Here is a 19,882-nt window from a genome sequence, read left to right on the forward strand (position 1 = left end):
CCTTCTAATAAGTGTTAAAATTCATATGTTTCTGTGTTGTCTAATCTGTGTACTTCCAGAGTATATTCTAGAAATTCCACTTACTGAGTTTTTAGGAATTTCTCTCATTATGTTCATTTTCCTTCACATTCTTAAAAATGTAATAGCTGTTTTTAAAGTTCTTAGCCGCTAATTCCATGGTCTAGTGTTGTTGTTTTTCTTTTCTTTTCTTTTCTGTTTTTTTTTTTTCGAGACAGGGTTTCTCTGTGTAGCTTTGCGCCTTTCCTGGATCTCGCTCTGTAGACCAGGCTGGCCTTGAACTCACAGAGATCCGCCTGCCTCTGCCTCCCGAGTGCTGGGATTAAAGGCGTGCGCCACCACCGCCCAGCTTTTATTTTTTTCCCCCCCAAGACAGTGTTTCTTTGTGTAGTTTTGGTACCTGTCCTGGATCTCACTCTGTAGACCAGGCTGGCCTCGAACCTGGAACTCAAAGAGATCTGCCTGGCTCTGCCTCCCGAATGCTGGATTTAAAGGCATGCCGCCATCGCCTGGCTGTTTTTTTTAAATTTTTTTATTTTTTAAATGGTATTGCTATGTAGTATAGGCTAGCCTGGAACTCAAGTCTCCTGCCTTACATACACTCCCCAACCCTACCTCTTTTCGCCCTGTATCTAAGTATGGAACCCAAGTCTTCACAAATTCTGGGCAAGCATTTTAGCACTGAACCAAGACTCCGGCCATGTATCTTTTCCACTCTTGGTTGAGCCATATTTTTGTACACCTGTTAGTTTTGATCTGGAAGCAGGATATTCTGGTATTTGAGTTGTCAAGTTCTGCACTTTGTTATTATATTCCTTTAAAGCAGTGGTTCTCAACTTGTGGGTTATGACCCCTTGGGGTTGCATATCAGATATTTACATTATGATAACAGTAGCAAAATTATACTTATGAAGTAGCAATTAAATAGTTTGATTTGCTACTTACTAGTTGTGGGGAACTACAATATGAGGAACTGTATCAAAGGGTTGCAGCATTAGGACGGTTGAGAACCACTGCTTTACAGAGTGTTAGGCTTTCTCACACAGTGAAACCACTACAGATTACTTTGGCCTCTGTCAAGGCTGCTTGGCTTCAAGAACGAACCTTAATCTGGGCATGGTGGTACAAGCCAATAATCCCAGTACTCACCAGAAAGAGGCAGGAGGCTGAGTTCAAGGCCATCCTCAGCTATGTATCTATCCAGGTCCAGGAGAGCCAGGACTACATAGAGAGACCCTATCTCAAAACAAAGAAAGCAGACCTTAAAGTTAATTGAAGGGATACTGGTAAGGTGTAATAGCTGGGTGTTTGAGACAAGATTGCAATATGTAGCTCTGCCTGCCCTGGAATTCACTATTGCAGACAAGGCTGGCCTTGAATTTGTGGCAATTCTCCTGCCTCTGCCTCCCAAGTGCTGTCATTATAAGTGTGCCTACCATGTCTGACTGTCTTTCTTGGAACTTTCCCCAGTGTAGTACTATGAATGTGTTCCATTGACTACCCTCTTGTGTGGACACCAGAGATTGTTTGAACTATTGTTCTTGGCCACATAGAGCTATTCTTCCAATCCTAAGCTCTTAGGATCATAATTTTATTTACTGCAGCCCCATACCATTTCAACTGATCCTCAAAGGCATAAGCTACAAAGAGCCCCTGGCTGCTGTGTGATGCGTCATAGTATCACTCTCACTCTCTCCGTTGAGAGCAGCAAGCAGCATAGGAAGCCAGGCTTGTCCTTAGGCTGACAGACTCCCATGCATTCTCTATAAGTTGAGCAGCACAAGAAAGGTCCTTTCCAGTCTTGTTCTCATGCATATCATGGAAGAAAGGAAGCTGGTTTTTATGCAATTTTCAGAGGGTTCGGGTTCTATGGAGTGACTTAGGAGGCCGTGTGCCTACTCTTGAACTCTAATCCTGGCTTTCTTCTTAGCAAGTGGGTAAGCCTATCTCCTCTGCCATATTGCTTACCTGAAATACAGTGTGAAGGCTACTCAAGCAGTAGGTGGTACCTGGCTCAAGGTTGTTTAGGACCAGAACCGTGGTTTCCCACCATAGCCTTATATTTGAATGCTCTGGGTTAACATTCCTTGCCTGACATACGGATGTGTTGGCATCTCATACCTATTCTTTAGGGCAGAAGTCATCAATCCCATCCCATGGAGTAAGTGTACCCAGAGGGGGCTACTGCCCTTGCAGGCCCAGCCTGGAATATAGCTTATACAGGTGCTCACAGCAGCCCAATTTGGGCAGATAGACTGTGTGGGATGACACAGCAAAGTTTCTATGCAATATGATTTTATTAGCTTGGAAACAGCCTGAACCAAAAGATAGTTAAAAATGGCCAAAAATATTTAAAAATAATAGTCATTTGTTCCTAACATGAATACTCTCAGCTGGACATTAAATTACTAAACATATGGAATCCCAGTAAGGCAGGTGAGCACCCAGTTTCCATCTGTGGGCACTCCTTGGGTATGGAATCTTGGTAGCGTTGGGACCCTTCTTCCCAGTTATTTGGACGTTGTTCCAGAATAGGCAGTCCTGGAATCAAGAAGACCAGGCCGCCTGTGTTGTCACTGCTCATTCTGTTGGCCTTCTGTGATGGAGGTTGACACAGAACCCTGGCCTTTGTTGACATCACTGATGCACACCCACTGTCCATCCACCGACTCTTTCCACAGGGTCACCTGCAAGTTAGCATACAAAGTCACAGGTCTGCACCTGTTTCTGCTGTTTTCCAGCCTCATCCTCAATGTGACACAGGCTGTGGAAAAAGCATGTACCTCCCACTACACTTGCTCAAAATGCAGGGGAAGGACTAACTCATGTTACAGAGCACAGTAGGAACAGCCCACATGGGATGCTGCTCTAAATAGAGTGACAATGAGAGAGGACGTGTGTGGCTAAGAGCAGGCCAGGGCTGGGCTGCTTGTCTTTAACAGCACAATTAGACAAGACGTAACTATTACATGAGGTACCCTTGCAGAGAAACAGCTGAAAAGGTCTGTCCCTGGAGAAAAGTTGAGTCACTGTTCTGACAACACTGTTCTATGGCTCCTCAGAAGTACATCACCTTGTGCAGCTCACCTACACCTGACACAGAAATAGGATCTTTATTTCACACACAGGGTGAGGAACGGCCTTAGGAGACAGGCAGATAAGCCAGCCGTAAAATGCCTCAGGAATGCCAATTTAAACAGCAGGTCCTGACTCTGGTAGGTAGAAGTAAAGCTATCCTTTGAGATGGGGCCTGCAAGTCTGTTCTGGAACTACTACAGAGCAGAAAAGGCTACCTGTAGAGGTGTGGAAAAAAAATGTTTCTTCACTCATACTCTTAACAATAAAGAATGTTGTTTATGTATTAGCTTTATAAAGGGAAGCCATTATGCTAAATGAAAAGCCAGTCATGAAAGGACAGAAAGTGGAGTAGGTAGTGAATGGAGCTAGTTAATAGGTACTGAGCTTGTTTTACAAGCTTAAGAGTTCTGGAGATCAGTTGCATAGTGTCAACACACAGCACTTAAAAGTCATTACAATAGTTAAAAAAAATACATATTTTACCACAGTTACAGAAAGTATGGAAGTGCTCCTAACCTCTACAGAGAAGCTATGCTTTAAGGCAGAAGGTGTTCCCTACTTTCCTTATCTCTGCCCAGTGTTGGTCTTTCCAGTGGCCACTTGGCTCAAAGCAAAAGCAAGAGGTAGAGACATAGGAGGTAGTAAAAGCCTCTGCGGTCTATCCTGATTCTTAGGAAAGAGGCCCATCAACATCCTAGACAGCTCAATGCTCTCCTTGCAGAGCTCAGGCTACACTGTAGCTATGCAATCCTTACACATCACCTCCTTTTCCGTGTACACAGTACCCCAAAAGGTTGAGAGACTGAGATGTAATTTAGATCCACCTCTGACTAGGTGGGACCACTTACTATACATGCCAGCAAATGAAAAAATCATATAAATAAATTATAGCCTGTATGCTCACTGCCCAGGAAATAGGCTATACCTTATTGTCTCCACCTGACACGGCCAGGATGTTTGCTGTGATGGACCAGCTCACATGCCACACAACGTCATTGAATTTGTGCAGGAGTTTGGGTGACCACATATTGCCTGAAGCATCATCACAGGTCCAAATAAACACTCGACCATCCTAGGGAAAGACAAATCAGGAGATGGAGGATTAAGCATTCTCCCCAAGGACAGCCATCTGGGCCTGCAGACAGGCAGCTAAACAGTCTGTTCCACTGTCTTGCTTCTTATCTGTTTACTTATCTGTTTACACATCTCAAAATAGACCAGGGGTACTGGATTCTGTGGTTTTATGGATGAACAAGTCATTGCTACGGATATTTTTCTCCCTGCCTGGCTAGTCTTTCTCATCTGAACAGGGACAGCCATCTTTTAAACCAAGCTCAGAAACAGGGGATGTGTGAAACAAACAAGAACAACTTCCAATAAAAACACTCTAATGGGCCTAAAAGGTCTTGCCTCTTATCTTTCATCCCAGTGGTTGACAAGAAATAAGAGCTGGCAGTATCTGGGAAGGGTGACTAGATATATGAACCCAAGGTACTAAGTTTGGGCACCTCCATCCCTCCTACATGAGGGTCAGGAGGGACCTGAACTTGGCTCCAAGTTTGGGATTAGTTCTCAAGCTACTTCTGACCCATCTCACTGTACACTGGTCCTAAACGCTCCTGGTCTCTGCCCAGGTCTAAAGATACCTGCTGCCCTCCCTCCTCCCTCTGAAGGACTTTCCCCTCTTTTGACATTGGAAGGAATCAAGGCTGAGGACATGGGCTGCTCTCATGAGGTCGGGGCTGACCTGAGAGCAGCTGGCAATGGTGCTGGTGGGCAAGCCAATGGAGGGGGCCCAGGCAACGTCTCGAACCCAGTCGCTGTGTGCTTCTAGCTTCTGCTCCTCCTTCCACTGGCCATCTTCTTCCTCCCTACGGAGGAAACCAGAGCAGGGAATGCAGTGGCAAGCAAGCATCTCCACCCTGGGTGGATAGTCCACCTTTCATGTTCTCTTCCATGAGAATAATGAGTGGAATTCTACTTAGCTCACTAAGTTGTCCATCAAGTCCCCAGAAAATGCCCTTTCCACCATAGCTCCAAAGGTTGGGGAATATTAAAAGTGCTTAGAAAAAGAGAAAGGTGTTTGTTTTAAAAAGGATGTCCTAACAGACCGAAAACAGTATACTGTTACTGACAGGGAGAAAGGTGACCTTGCTGCTTATAGAGTGTGGCTGAGCAATGGCAGGCAGAGCAGAAGTGCTCCAGGAGATGTCCACACAACTCACTGACCTCCACAGCTTGATGAGGTTGTCACAGCCACCTGATGCAAACTTCTTGATGTAATTGGGCTTCTGTCCTGATGGTTGGTCTATGAGGCTTCCAGGCACAACAGCAGGAGCCCAGCTGACAGCGTTACAGCCAATCTGCGGAGGGAACCTGTGGTGAGGCTGCACTCTTGCACAGCAATGGGAGTATCCCATGGACTCCTGGTGATTTCCCTCTTCTAGTTGTCAGGACTTGGATTACAGCACACAAATAATGTGATGAACAAGAATTAGGCACGGACATGTTCTTGTAATACCAGCATGGGAGGCAGGATAAGGGGACACGAGTCAGGCAGATTCCTTAAGGTCACTAGCCAACTAGCCCAGCCAAATCCATGCATTTCAGATTCATTAAGAGATCCTGTCTCAAATAAAATGTGAAGAGCAATATGGAAAGACACCTGATGCCAACCCTGGGCCTATATATAAACCTGCACAAGATATTACTAACAAGACATACACTCAAAGTAGGGATTAGCCCTAAAGGCAAACTATGAGACCAACAGATTTCTCAGCAAAAATCCTAAGGGCCAAGAGGGCATAGGATGGTGTTTCAAGTCCTCAAAGAAAATAACATTACAGTGCAGACTCAAAGGAGAAACGAAGAGCTTCTGCTAAGAGCATAATCCAAGGGAATTGGCCATAACACTAGCCTTATGAACGGTGTGGGGAGAGTCCTGTACCACACAGGGAAGAAAGATTACTCTCAGAGCATATGGAAAAATAAATCCTATTAGAAAAGTACACATGCAAATAAGAAACAGCAAAAAAACCAAAACCAAAACAAAACATTAATACAAAGATGAGCTAGAGACAGCACCATCAAAGAGGAGTCAAAACAACTAGATGACCAAATAATGACTTCTCGTGCTAACTCTGATCCTGGCTTACATATGTAATTTCTTTTTTGTTGTTTGTTTGGTGGCAGGGTCCTAGCTATGGAGCCTAGGCTGGCCTTGAGCTTCCTTCCTCTCTACCTCAGTTTCCCAATGTAAATTATCTCAATTCACCAGTAAAAAGACACAGACTAGGTCTGGGAAGATGGTTCAGTAAGTAATGTACTTGCCACAAAGAATGAAAACCTGATTTGGACCCCTAGAACACACATTTAAAAACAGGCATGGGCTGGCATGGTGGCGCATGTCTTTAATCCCAGCACTCCGGAGGCAGCGGCAGGGGGATCTCTGAGGTCTACAGAGTGAGTTCCAGGACAGCCAGGGCTATATAGAGAAATCCTGTCTTAAAAAAACTAAAACAAGCCGGGTGGTGGTGGCGCACGCCTTTAATCTCAGCACTCGGGAGGCAGAGGCAGGCGGATCTCTGTTGAGTTCGAGGCCAGTCTGGGCTACAGAGTGAGTTCCAGGAAAGGCACAAAGCTACACAGAGAAACCCTGTCTTGAAAAAACAAAAACCAACCCCCCCCACAAAAAAAACAAAAAACCAGATATGATGATGTGCACTTGCACACTTGTAGCACTGGGGGGGGGGGGGCAGAGACAGGAAGATCCCTGACACTGGCTAGATAGTCTAGCCAAACTAGTGAGCTTTGGGTCCAGTGAGAGACTGTCTCAACAAATAAGGTGGACAGTGATGGAGGAAGACATCAGACATTGACCTCCTGTCTTCACATGTATATAACCATGTACACATGCATATATTACATTACACAAACACAAAGAAACAGACTGACTTAGAACAAGAACCAACAATATGCTGGATGTAACTCACCTCAGCAGCAGAGACAAACACATTAAAAACGAAAGGCTGAGAAACCAAGCAAACAGAATCGAAACCAGGCGGTAACAGTGTACCTGACAAAACAGACTTGACAAAGACTTACTGTTTTGCAGACAAAACAATAAGATACAATGAAAGTCACATGATCAGTTGATATGAAGATAACGGTTGTCAATATATACGCACTGAGTTTAAGAGTATACAGTTGTAAGACAAATATTAAAAAGAGCCCCAGATACATAGTGTTAGTAAATTCAAAGTCTGAAATAATAAGTTGCATATTTCTGATCAAAATAGAACAAAAATGGAAGTCAACAGCAAGAGAAACTGCAGAGATTATACAAACACATGAAGACTAGAATGGTTAACCTTCACTATCAACTTGATTGGATTTAGAATCGCCTAGGAAGCAAACAACTGCGAATGTCTGTGAGGACACATCCAGAACATTCAACTGAATGTAGGCAGCACCATCCCAAGGGCTTAGGATACTGGACTGAACACCAGCATTCATCTGTCTCTGCTTTCTGACTGTGGATGTACTTTGACAAACTGCTTCACCAGCTGCCTCTTGCTGCCCTGCCTTCCCCTATCATGACAGGCTACCACCAGACTGTAAGCCAAAAATAAACCTTTCCTTTCTTGAGTTGCTTTGGTCAGGGTTTTGCCACAGAAAGGAGAAATATTCCTGATATAGAGATTATACATAGTTTTGAACAATAAATCATTGAAGGAATTAAGTGGGAAATAGAAAATTTCTGTTTTGGGGGGGAGGGATTTCCTGTGTGTAGCCCTAGCTGTCACTCTGTAGACCAGACTGACCTCACACTTGGAGATCTACCTGCCACTTTCCAAATGCTGGAATTAAATACATGCACCACCACCACCTGGCTTGAGAAAATTTCTTAAATAAATGTCAATGGAAACATACCAAAAGCATACAAAGCTTAACTAGTACACAGATGGAAGAAATAGTAAAAGCAGTACAAAGAGGGAACTTTACAGTACTGAGTGAGACCCCGCATCCAAACAAAACACAACTCTAGATCCGGGGAACCAGCGACTCCGTCCTCCAAAGGCATCGTACTCACTTATGTGTGTATACACACACTAAAATCAATCTTTAAAAAAAAAAAGAGCTCAACCTAATGATGTCTCCCAAGGTGTTAGAAAAGTAAAACAAAACAAAAACAAATAGTATGGTAAATATAAGGAAAAGACCAGAGCAAACCAGGTGGTGGTGGCACACGCCTTTAATCCCAGTGCTGGAAAGGCAGAGGCAGGTTCTCTGTGAGTTCGAGGCCAGCCTGGTCTACAGAGGGAGTTCCAGGACAGCCAGGGCTACACCGAGAAACCCTGTCTCAAGAAAAAAAAAAAAAAAAAAAAGAAAAATAAACACAACTGACAAACTTTTAGCCAGACCAACCAAAAAGAAGAATTTAAATGAATACTTGACCAGTCCAGGTTCAGCACCAGTAGAGACTCCATCTGACCCCTTCCTCCATCTGGCAGACTCAAGTCTTAGGGGCCCCAGAAGTTGCTGCAATACTTAATATTTTACTCTTTGTCTATACTGTTGACTTTGACTATTGTTTTTTATTCCTCTTTCTACATTTATCTAATTTTATTTAAACATTTGTTGTAAATTTTTAAAAAAATCTGTTGCTCTTCTTTCTTGCTCTTCCTATTGTTCCTCTCCATTTTTCATTGCATGCATGTGCCATGGCACATATGTGGAGGTCAAAGGACAACTTTGTGAAGTCAGTTCTCTCTGTCCACCTTCACATGGATTTCAGAATTGAACTCGGGTTCCAGGCTTGCTTAGTGCCCATATCTGCTGAGCCCCCCTCAGTCTTCTTTTTCTGTAACCTTGCTTTTCCCTCCCTCCATCTAGTACCCCCTTTCTTTATTGCACCCACTTAATATTTTCATTTTTGTCCTAAATGATTTTTGACTTCACACGTCACATTATTTTGCCATTTTCTGTCATACAGTCATACAGCCATGTATTAGCGGACATTAATTGATTTTAAGTATTTGTAAATCTTGTTTGATTTGGCAGTTTCACCGTTTAATCTTATGTTTTCTCTGAGTAGTACTGGAGCTTGAACTCTCAAGAACCCTTGCTTAGCGATAAGATGAACAAAACTGGAAGAGATGTCCAAACAGAAACAAAAGAAACATAATAAAAAAGCAAGCAATACAATGCCTCAGAAAGACCCCAACTACTCAAATACCAAACCAAAAGACGCTGAAATGCCAAAGAATTCAAGTCTACTTGTAAAAGTTAAAAGTGATCAATGACTTCAAAGAGAAAAAAATGAACAGATAACTGAAATAAGAAAATCACTTTAAGACATGGATAAGAAATTCAGCAACACCAAAAAGAAACTCTGCAATATAGGTAGAGATTCTGCAAGGAAACACATTAAAAAAAAAAAAAACAAAAAAAAAAAAACAAGTGGTGAATATGAAGAACCAATAAATAAAAATATAAAAATATAAGAAAGTGGAAAGCAGACCAGCTCAAACAGACATCAATAAAGAAAAATTAAGTGTAACCACAACTTTCATGAATTCTTGGACATGATCAAGAGATTAAATCTAAGAATTCATGGGGTAGGAGTTAAGATCAAAACTAAAGGCAGTAAAACATATCCAATGTAATCACAGCAAAAAAAAAATTGACTAATTCCAAAAAAAGCAATGGATAAATGTGTGCAATGGCTGGGCGGTGGTGTTGTACGCCTTTAATCCCAGCACTCGGGAGGCAGAGCCAGGTGGATCTCTGAGTTCGAGCCCAGCCTGGTCTACAGAGCGAGATCCAGGACAGGCACCAAAACTACACAGAGAAACCCTGTCTTGAGAACAAAACAACAACAACAAAAAAGTGTAAGATGGATCTAAACTGCAAATAGGAATGACAGCAGAAGAAACTTTGCATGACTAGGGAAAATGCCAAGGTGACAAAACAGTAATAATATTTAAAGCTGTGCAAGGGGTGGGGGATGGCTTAGTGGATAAGAGCACTTGCTGTGAAAGATTCAAATAATTCAATCAACAAACGGCAGATTAAACTGAACAGTTCTCAAAATAATCAGTATAAATGCCAATAATACATGGAATAATGTTTGTCTAGTTACTCAACAAATATAAATAAAAACACACTGACTCCACATCTCCTTAGGCAAAGCAGCCATCAAGAAAACAGCAAACTCCAGGGTGCATGAGGTGGGAGAAAGAATGCTTACACAGTGCTAGCAGCAATGGTGAGGGCAGTGGGCGTGTATGGAAATTAGTGCAGCCACTACAGAAAACTAACAGGCTCCTGCTCTACTACTTCTGGGTGTGTACCTGAAGGACTCTGAGTCAGCACAGTACAGGAATAACTCAGCTATCCATGTTTATTGCTGCACTATTCATAGCAGTTAAGACCTGGAGCCAGCCCTGTGTATAACACCAGAGAAACTAAACTGATCAAAGAAAATGGGGCCTAGATATACAATGGAGCTTCATTCTGCCATGGAAGAATGAAATTATTTCATTTGCAGGAAAATGAGTGGAACTAGAGATCAGGTTAAGTGGAATAAGCTTAACTCAGAAAGACAACTACCACATATTTTCTCTCATATGTGGAATATAGACATAAAACAAAACCCAAGACAGCTGGGCAGTGGTGGCGCATGCCTTTAGTCTTGGCACTCGAGGAAGAGGTAGATGGATCTCTGAGGTTAAGGCCAGCCTGGTCTATAGAGCAAGTTCTAGGACAGCCAGCGCTACACAGAGAAGCCCTGTCTTGAAATAAATAAATAAATAAATAAATAAATAAATAGATAAAAAAAAAAATGAACAAACCAAGACATGATAATAGACAAGGTATTATTTGGGAAGAGGAAGTGTACCATTGGGAGAAGAGAGGGTAACAAGGTGAATATGATCAAACTATATGGTATGCATGTATGAAAATGTCCAAACTTGTAATTTTACATAATGAATATACACTAATAGAAAAAGCAAAAAGGTAAACATGAAATTGCCAGATTACCCAGCTATTTCAGACACATATATATGGGAATTAGAAACAGAGATACAAAAACATACCCATAAATGTTCATAGCAACATTTACTAATTAAAAACTGAAAATGCCCATTATCAGACAGGAAAATGAATGAGGGTTTGACACATGCTATGGTACACAAACCCTGAAAATGAGTATTGCTAGTTTGTTCTTTCATGTACAAATGTTTTTGAGAATTATAAGACATCCTGTTAGGGGCTCAAGGAATGTGAGTTTCCACTTCTCACAATGCTTTCTGGACTATTTCAACCTTAAGGTCCAAGGACGAGAAAGCACAGGGAACTAGATCTCTAGGCCATTCTTCGAAACACCACCATTGGGAGCCCCCAGTGCATGTCAGCCTGAGGCTTCCATGGCAAGGTTAAGTATACCCGCACACTTCTGTCCCCAACTTGAGGGCTTGATAGGAAAAGTCAGTGCCACCACTGCCTTGGACTGAGAGGCTGGCCAGCTGCTGTCCCTCAGAGTAAAGAGGCTCCAGCAGTCTCTCACCTATAACCTTCCCAGCCACTGCTCAGCAGGGTCACTCGGTCTCCTGGGAGCACAGAAGACTTCCGCACAGAAACTGATTTCTCCTCCATGCAGAAAGCAGGGGCTGGACTCACCGTGTGAGCGTTGTTAATCTTCTTCACTTCCCACTGGCCTTCCCCTGTATAGGTCAGTAGGGAGATGGCCCCATCCGAGCTCCCACAGGCCAAAATCAGGCCATAGTCGTGAGGGGCCCAGCATACAGAGTTCACTGTGGAAAGGAGGCACAGTGAGCATGCTGTCATCATACATCTACTATTTCGCTAAATTCTTAGAAAACCCACAGGGATTATCAGTTGACATTTGGCCAAATAAGGAAAAATTAACACCTAACAGCATTTCCTAAGCCTGTCTTCACAAATGAGGAGGGGCACCCTGAGATTCAAGGGTATCTTGGGAAGCCTCACTGTTCTTGATAAAGCTTTCTCTGGACTGGCTTTAGTCTTGGGGACTGACCTCAGCTGTGGACAGACTAGTGGAAAAGCCACCAGTGTCCAAAGGATGGACAACAGCAAGGGAAGGGAGCCTGGGAGGAGTCCAGAACAGAGGCCCTTCCCACCCACAGGACCCTCCTCCTCACCTGCTAACTCCACATACCTGAGGAGTCATGTCCTGAGTGCTCATGAGTCTTCTCCCAAGTGCCATTTTCCTCCTTCCAGATAATGACTTTCCGGTCATAGGAACAGGAAGCCAGGATATTGCCATACATGGGGTGGGCCCAGGCTACTTGCCATACTGGTCCCTCATGTCTGCAAAGGGAAGGGTCAGAAGCTGCTCAGAGGGTCAGGGGACCCACAGTGCCACCTCCCTCTGGAGAGACAGCAGAATGTTCCTGCTGTCTTAGTTTTTTGGGTTGGGGTCTTTTCTTCTGAAAGGGACCAAACAAACCATACTGAGCTGGTTGTTCCAGACCCTTCTTCATGCACTCCTTCCAGTCCTGTTGTGTGAATGGGTACAGGAGGTAAAACTGACTTAGCTGTCCTCTGCCTCCCAAATGCTAAGAAAAAAGTATGTGCCACCATACCTAAATTTGGTCTGCATTCTACTAAGTTTAAAATAAAAACTCCATATCTTGGAATGAGTTACTAAAACACCAAATTGCCTCTTTGCCAAAACCAAGTACCAAGTGGCAGGTCTAACAATCTCTATAATTTCAAAGTCATAATGAGCACAAATGGTATTCTTAGACAGCTACATGTAAGATGAAAACAGACTTTTCTTGGTGACAAAGTGACAGAAACTGTAATCATTACTGGAGTTTGCAGTTACATCCAAAATAGAAGGAAATGGTAAATTCAGAGTCATGCTAACAATGTAATTGTTTTCCCTGTCCCAGTTGGCCAAACCTTGGGTTCAATTTGCAGAACCCTTGCAGAACCAGGTACCCTAGGTTAGGAACCTACACTATGTGAAAGGCTCTGATGGAAAGCAGAGATATGAGCATGAAAGTGAGCCAAGACCTCAAGGGTTAGTAGAAGAGAGAAGGGCAAACATCTGTCATACTCCCTGGCCATCTGCCATGGACAAACAGGCAGAACAACAGGATGAATTCAGTCTGTCTTACGGGCCCAGCGAGATGGCCCAGTGGGTAAAGCACTTGCTGTGTGAGCCCGAACACCTTGAGTTCAATCCCCAGAACCTGTTTGTAGGAGAGAACTCCACAAAGTTGTTCTCTGACTGCTACCTATGAGGCTGCACATGTGCCCCAAGTAAGTTTATCTCGTGATCATACTTACCAAATGATACTTCAGGTCAAATGGCTAAATATGTATAGGATGGTAGTAGTGTTCATTAGTTCTGAACATGGCAGTGGTTGCCCATCACAAATATACTGAGGATGGGCCCTGGATGGAGACAGGGCCCATCCTCAGTATATGATTAAGCGGAGGAAGGCTCCAAGATGCAGAGTGCCTCACTTGCCCAGGTCTCCTGGTGGTAGAGCTAGGGCTCATACCTGAATGCACCTGTGCCTTTACCTGCACCTCTGCTAAGGGTACAGGGATCTGGGCTCTAAGCATCCTCATTGCTGAACGCACTCTGGGACTGCCCTGGATTTGTGCTTTCATCCTTCCCCCAAGGCCTGAGATTCCAGCTACCCTGAGACCTTCTCCAGGCTTGTTTACACTTACCCTCTGAGGTCTGCAATGAGGATCTGCCCTCCATTTCGCACATCAAAGATTTTGACGGACCTGTCCGAGGAGCAGGTTGCTAGGCGGGTGCCATAATAATCCATCTGGGCATCATGCTGCAAGGGAGGACAATGGGGGAAGCCTGCAGGATGGGTGGGTGAAGCCCCAGCCAGACCTAGTATAGACCAGAATCTACCCAAACTCCTATCTGTGCATCATGTTGCAAGGGGAGGGCATCTGAGAAACCTATAGGACAGGTAGGTAAACCAGTCAAGACCTAGTATACACCAGAATCTACTCAAACTCAGTCTCAAAGAATCATCACCTCATGGACAAGAAGCTAGAATGTTGGTATTATCACTTCCCTGCCATACTGAGCTGGTTGTTCCAGATTCTTCATGCACTCCTTTTAGCCCTGCTCTGTGAGTGAGAACAGAAGGAAAAACTGACTTAGCTGTGTCCTCTGCCTCCTTTCAGGCCCTGTCCTGATCACAGGGCTATTGGGGAAGACAACCTGAGGCTCAGCTTAGCCCCAGACCCCAAGACCAATGATTTGAGAGCAGGCCTCAGAATACTCCAGGTACCATGCAGCACCTCTCTGAGGCACTGTGGGCCTGGATACAGGGTTCCATACAGACATGTGGTCCTCTCACTGCACCAAAGTCCTGGATAGTCTGGGGACCTTTTTCCTAACAGTGTGTCTAGTACTCCAGATTCTACACCCATGGGAAGCAATGCCTTAAGTATCATTGCTCCCACCGCTCAGGAACCAACTTCGACACTGACCGGATACCTGGAATTAGGGCTGACTGCCGCCCCAGTTCTGGGCCTATTTCTGCAGTATGTTGTATGGTCTCCTTCCACACCAGTCCTCTGTCGGCTGGCTCACCTATCCAAGTGGTCGCTACTTTCCTATCTGTCCCACCCTGCAGGTTTCAGCAATAGTCAGCTGTTACCTGGAGCAGTTATAACCTTTCAAAGAAGGTGCTGTATGGAACTGCCTACTCAAGGAAAACGATTCCTCTGGAAGGTCATCTTTCTACTGTGTTAGGCTTTGCTCTACTGGTAGGCAAGCTGCAGGTCCATTTCAAAGCCTTTTCAGCAGAGTTCTATCATACTGGGAAGGAAGGCATAGTACCTGGGATGAAAGTTCTTTCTTTAGCTTGTCTGTTGTACAAACTTTGAAAAATTAGCTTTAACCTTTAACCTTCTGTGTCCTTATCTTTCAGAGGGGCTAAGGAGTGCGCTGGCTTCAAGGGCCCTTGAAGACTTAACAAGGTCCTGAATGAAAATACTCAGGCTCTGATGACAAACTTCGTGAGCATGTAAATATTTTAATTACTATACTGCCTCATCTGGTCCCCAGGAGGAAACCAAGGTGGGACACTGGCAAGTGTGTCTAGACTGGATCTTCTTGCCCTTGGGCTCATGCCAGCTCCAGCCATGTATGTGGTCTCACAGCTAGACTGCTCATGACCAGAACAAGTAACATGCACAATTTTGCATCAGAACCCCCCAACAAGTGTCAGTAGTGAGGCTGGGAGGTCAGGAACTTCACAGAAAAGGCTGAGACCACCAGGCCCAGGCCCCACTCGAAGGCTGCCTGCATTGTTTGGCTTCAGGAAGCAGGCTGGATTTTTCCGTCTGAGACTTTAACCTCTGGACCTTCCCCAGCAGCACTACACTGTGCCCTGTGTTGGCCTCTCAAGAAACGCCCTGAGTAATGACGTCAGGCCCAAGGGTCTGGTGTGGCCTACTCTCAGGGGTAGAGGCCCATCTGTCTCTGCCCTAGGCTTTCACTGTGGCCGCCACTGACTTCCTACTCTCCCTCATTTAACTCCCTTTCAGTGGAGCTGAGAAGTGGCCTGGAAGGAAGACAGGTGGGAAGATGATGGTCAAACCTCTGCCCCTAACTCAGCCTTACTCTCAGAGCAGGGTACTGTGTTGGAGGGCCTGAGCTGCACAACAGAACCAGTTTCTCATAGCAAAGACAAGCCACTGTCAAAGCCCTGACAACTCAGAGGTCATGTGGGAGAACATGAAACCTGGAGTCTATGGCCTGCTGTGAACTACTACACGGTCTGAACTCCCATGGAGGAGAATGCCCAAGTCCAGGCCCAGGAGAAGGGATGAATGGATACTTACAATCATGTCCTCATGAGAGGTGTCCACGGTGTTGATTACTGACACCTAGAACCAAAGACATTCTGTGAATTCATTGACAGCAGCCACAACTGTCATCTCAAAAAGCACCAGTTGCCTCTAGAGTTCTTAGGGGGATTTGTTCACTCATTCATTCACTGACACACTCATTCTGTAAACACTTTCTTTTTCTGGCTCTCATTACGTAATTCTGTCTGGTCTTGAACTCAGGCTCCTCTTGCCTCAGCCTCCTAAATGCCAGGATAACATATGTGCATTTCCAGCTAAGGGCCTTCTTTGAATTGAGTACCATGTGAAGGACTGTGGTCCGACAGGAGTGTGAATGGCAGATCTTGCCTCAGAGAAGCTCGAAATAACCTGCAGTAGGCCAGATCAGCCATACTGTGGTTTGTGTGGACAGGAGGAGCCCATGATGAGGGGGTCATACAGCTGCCTTAAGTGATGAGAACCAGGGAGAAGATATAATCGAAGCAGAAAAGGATCCCACAGGCAAAGACAGTCTGAGAACTTGAGGTCAGTGAGTCTGGAAAGCAGGCCTGGCAGCTCTCGAAGGTGAGGTGGGACCAAGCAGGAGCAGAGTTCACATTCCCTTTCTGCATTTCAGAGCTTCGAATGGTCCAGAAAGTTTCAGACCAGGACCTGATTTGAGTTGCTTCTGAGGTTACTCTCTGGTCTGCCTAGACTTTGACCTTAGTGGGACCCAGGTTTGATAGTCTGTAGAGGCAGAAAACAGCCATGATGTGCATCGATGATTTCCCCATTTGTTTTTTGTTTGTTTTTAATCAGCCTCCCTTGATCCTCAACTAGCTAGACTCTTTTATATACACACACACAAAGCCTTGAACAGCTACAGTACTTTATACTATTTCTCTGCTGGAGAATGTAGGCTCCAACTATCTATAGCTTTGACACATTCTCTATTTGTCTTAATACATAGTTCTAGATGGCCTGGAACTCACTCTGTAGAACGGGCTGGCCACAAACTAGGATTCATCTGCCTCTGCCTCCTGAGTGCTGGGATTAAAGGCACGTGCCATTATATCCCTCAGTTTTGAATTTCTTTTAAAATTTTTTTAGCACAATGTTTTACAGACAGAAGAAACTCAGTAACTTTCCATTCAATTAATAAATGAACAAAAATATACATTTTTTTTGGCTCAACCACTATTTAATTCTTGGAAGAGAAAAGGAAACTGAAAAGGTGGCTATCATTTGAGATTGACATTTCTCACCATTTCCCTCGTCACCTTTTCCAGTGCAAACTTTGCAGATACAAAGCCTGACTCTTCAAGCAGGGTGTTGTGGTGCAGGACCTTAAAACTCAGGAGGCTCAGGAAGGTGGAGCAAGAATTCTAGGCTAGCTTGGGCTACTTTTCAGAAAGGTAAGCCTTGAGAGAGCATGACAGCAAGGCATTCAGTAAGGCACACAGAGTAAGTACAGGTTTTCTTGAGAATTCGAAGTGCTTTAAAAAGTGTGCTTGAGGGTTTGTTTGCAAAGACTAGAGGAAGAGGAATTGCACCTGCTTGCAGACGCTGACATTTTCCCTTGGCATTGAGAGGCAGTCAATTACAACCAATAAAGACTAAACAACTTAAGAGCCAGTGAAGAGAAAACCCTTGCCAAAACCACACTGCTGGGAATAAACCCCATTTACGAACCTCAAACACTCAGCCTATACTATACTACCAGACCTGGCCCCCACACCCTCCACCCCTGCCCCAACACACATCAATACAAGGTGGGTGGTGTTCTCAAGAATCCCCACAATCCAGATTGGCTGAGGGAAAAGTAATTTGATGTTGGTGACCCAAAGGACCTTTGAGAGCTGGCGATTCTTTCTGACCATTCTCACTCAGCAGCCATGGGTTGTGATCCACACTTTGGGATGCTATGTGTTAAAAAGTTCTTGGAGCTGCCCTCTGCAGCACCCAACAGTAAGAAACAGCACTCAAAACAATTCAGCTCATCAGAATCACACCAGTTACACATTTAGAATGAGTTCCATAACCAGCTAAAGAGTCTCCAACTCAGCAACAGAAGAGTCAAAGGCCAACAGAAGAGGGAGGAAGCTCCTTGCATCACTGTGGCAACCAAGTCTAAGACTTCCAGCGACTGATTCTCATTCATTCACTCAGTGTCTCAGGGGGCACTGAAGAAACACTGCAGATACCTCGGAAGTTAAAAAAAAAAAAAAAAAAAAAAAATCCGAGACGATGTCCTAGACTAGGGCCATTCAGCTAGGCCTCTCGTCAGTTTCCCGAAAGGCCTATCACACCTGGGAGCCCTGTGTCTAAACAACTGGTCCCGCCACCACTTTTGCTGAGGTAGTAAGTGGCAGGACCGAACAGTTAGGAGGATTTGGACCTCAGCTTTGCTACGCCCAGCTCAAATGTTGATGATCGCAGCACCGGCTCCGCAGGCTACCTTCAGGCAGAGGATGTGAGCAATGGTGGGAACGTACTAAGGGCTCGGCAGACAGCAGCTCCTATGACAGCTTTGGCTTTTTTTTTTTTTTTTTTTTTTCCAGTTACGGAGGACAAGACACGAGATGGGCAGGAGATGCCACAGCAGCCGGGGCCTCTGAGTTCCGGAAGGCCTGGCGGTCTTGCCATAAACTCCCACTCTGAAACCCACAGAAGCAAGACACGCAAATCTTGAAAAGGTGGAGGGGGGCTGGGCAGCCCGAAGGTCACGACTGCCGCCGGGACCACAACACTCACCATAGCTGTTGCAGCGGCGACTCAGGGACTCGGACGTGGCAGCTCAAAACGCTTCACTTCCGGCGCCGGCCCGCAGCCGGCAGGCCGTCACCCAGGAGCTTCCGGTTAGCAACACATTCGACTCACACAAAGGTTCCGCCTCTTCTGGAACTCAAGTCCCGCCCTCCCTCGGCTCCGCCCTTATTTTGGCCGTTCGTGGGGCTCTGGTTGCTATGGCGACCCTAATCACGGGATTTTATAATCTAAAACTGTCACTAGCGGATTTTCTACCTAGACCAAGCTTTCCTGGTTCCCGAAATGCATAAATGATTAGTGATTACAGCTTCAACCTCCTATTCTGTGGGTTCTAGGTATCTCTGGATTTTATCACGAACATTGTAGTGATTAATTTCGCGAGTGGACTGGGTTAGTACTTTGTTAGGTCTTCCGCAGGACGGCCCTACTATAGGGCCGATGACTTAAGAGACCCCAGACTTCCAGAGGGATCTCCTGGGATCCTGTGAGTCTGGCCCATGAGGAACCCTGGAAGTCCTGTCGGGAGTCCAGGACGCCCCCCCCCCCCCCCCCCCGCCTTCCCGCCCCAAATCTCCAGTGTCCCCCGAAACCGTTAGTGCACCGACTTTCTTCAGGGATAGCAAACCAGAGTCTCTAATCCCTGGGACTGACTGCTCCAAGAGAAGGCAACTTGAGACCCCCAACCCCTTCCCCCTAGCTTTTGGTTTTCTACACAAGCACTGTAAGGAGGATGCTGAGCTGAAGGACAGCTCCTCTAACGCATATGGTCCCATCCTCCCACCCATGTCAGATCTTAAGAAGCCAAGTGGTCCAGGGTGGAACCTCCACGCCCCCACCCCTACCCCAGGTAGTCAAAAATCCCTTCTGGTCCTATGTTGAAACTGGGATTAAAAACCCTGGTTGGAGATAGTTACCAGCAAATGCCAAAACTCAAGGAGTGTGAAGGGGTTTTGGAGAGGGGCCAGGAGAGTGGCAGCCTTATATCCCTGCCCTCCCACCACGGTTCCTTTGAGATCTTTCTTCTTCAATGGAAAAGTTGTCACAGGGATGTGAAGAAGCAGTATTTAGGGTAAAACAGAAAACATACTTGAGGGGCCAACTTAGCCTTCTGTTCTCCAGGGCACAGGCCCCTCTGTAGCTGCACCACTAT

At 45.2% G+C, this 19,882-nt stretch overlaps 1 protein-coding gene across 1 annotated transcript; it reads right to left on the reverse strand.

Moving 5' to 3' along the window:
* Positions 1 to 2,296: 2,296 nt before the first annotated feature.
* Sec13 (SEC13 homolog, nuclear pore and COPII coat complex component) lies at positions 2,297 to 18,806 on the reverse strand. Its single transcript, XM_059258389.1, has 9 exons — positions 18,718 to 18,806; positions 15,979 to 16,023; positions 13,834 to 13,949; positions 12,302 to 12,453; positions 11,782 to 11,915; positions 5,326 to 5,459; positions 4,844 to 4,967; positions 4,022 to 4,168; positions 2,297 to 2,705 (listed from the first exon to the last, which is right to left on the reverse strand). The coding sequence occupies exons 1-9, from the start codon at positions 18,718 to 18,720 to the stop codon at positions 2,592 to 2,594; spliced, it is 969 nt and encodes a 322-aa protein (XP_059114372.1). The 5' UTR covers positions 18,721 to 18,806; the 3' UTR covers positions 2,297 to 2,591.
* Between the last annotated feature and the right edge of the window lie 1,076 nt (positions 18,807 to 19,882).

This window comes from Peromyscus eremicus, chromosome 3, assembly GCF_949786415.1.
Source record: "Peromyscus eremicus chromosome 3, PerEre_H2_v1, whole genome shotgun sequence".
Classification (NCBI taxonomy): domain Eukaryota; kingdom Metazoa; phylum Chordata; class Mammalia; order Rodentia; family Cricetidae; genus Peromyscus; species Peromyscus eremicus.

Coding starts and splice junctions, on each gene's coding strand:
- Sec13 (XM_059258389.1), bottom strand. Junction 4,968..5,325: donor AACCTCATCAAGCTGTGGAG/GTCAGTGAGTTG, acceptor TTTCCTCCGTAG/GGAGGAAGAAGATGGCCAGT. Junction 4,169..4,843: donor CCATTGCCAGCTGCTCTCAG/GTCAGCCCCGAC, acceptor GTCTTTCCCTAG/GATGGTCGAGTGTTTATTTG.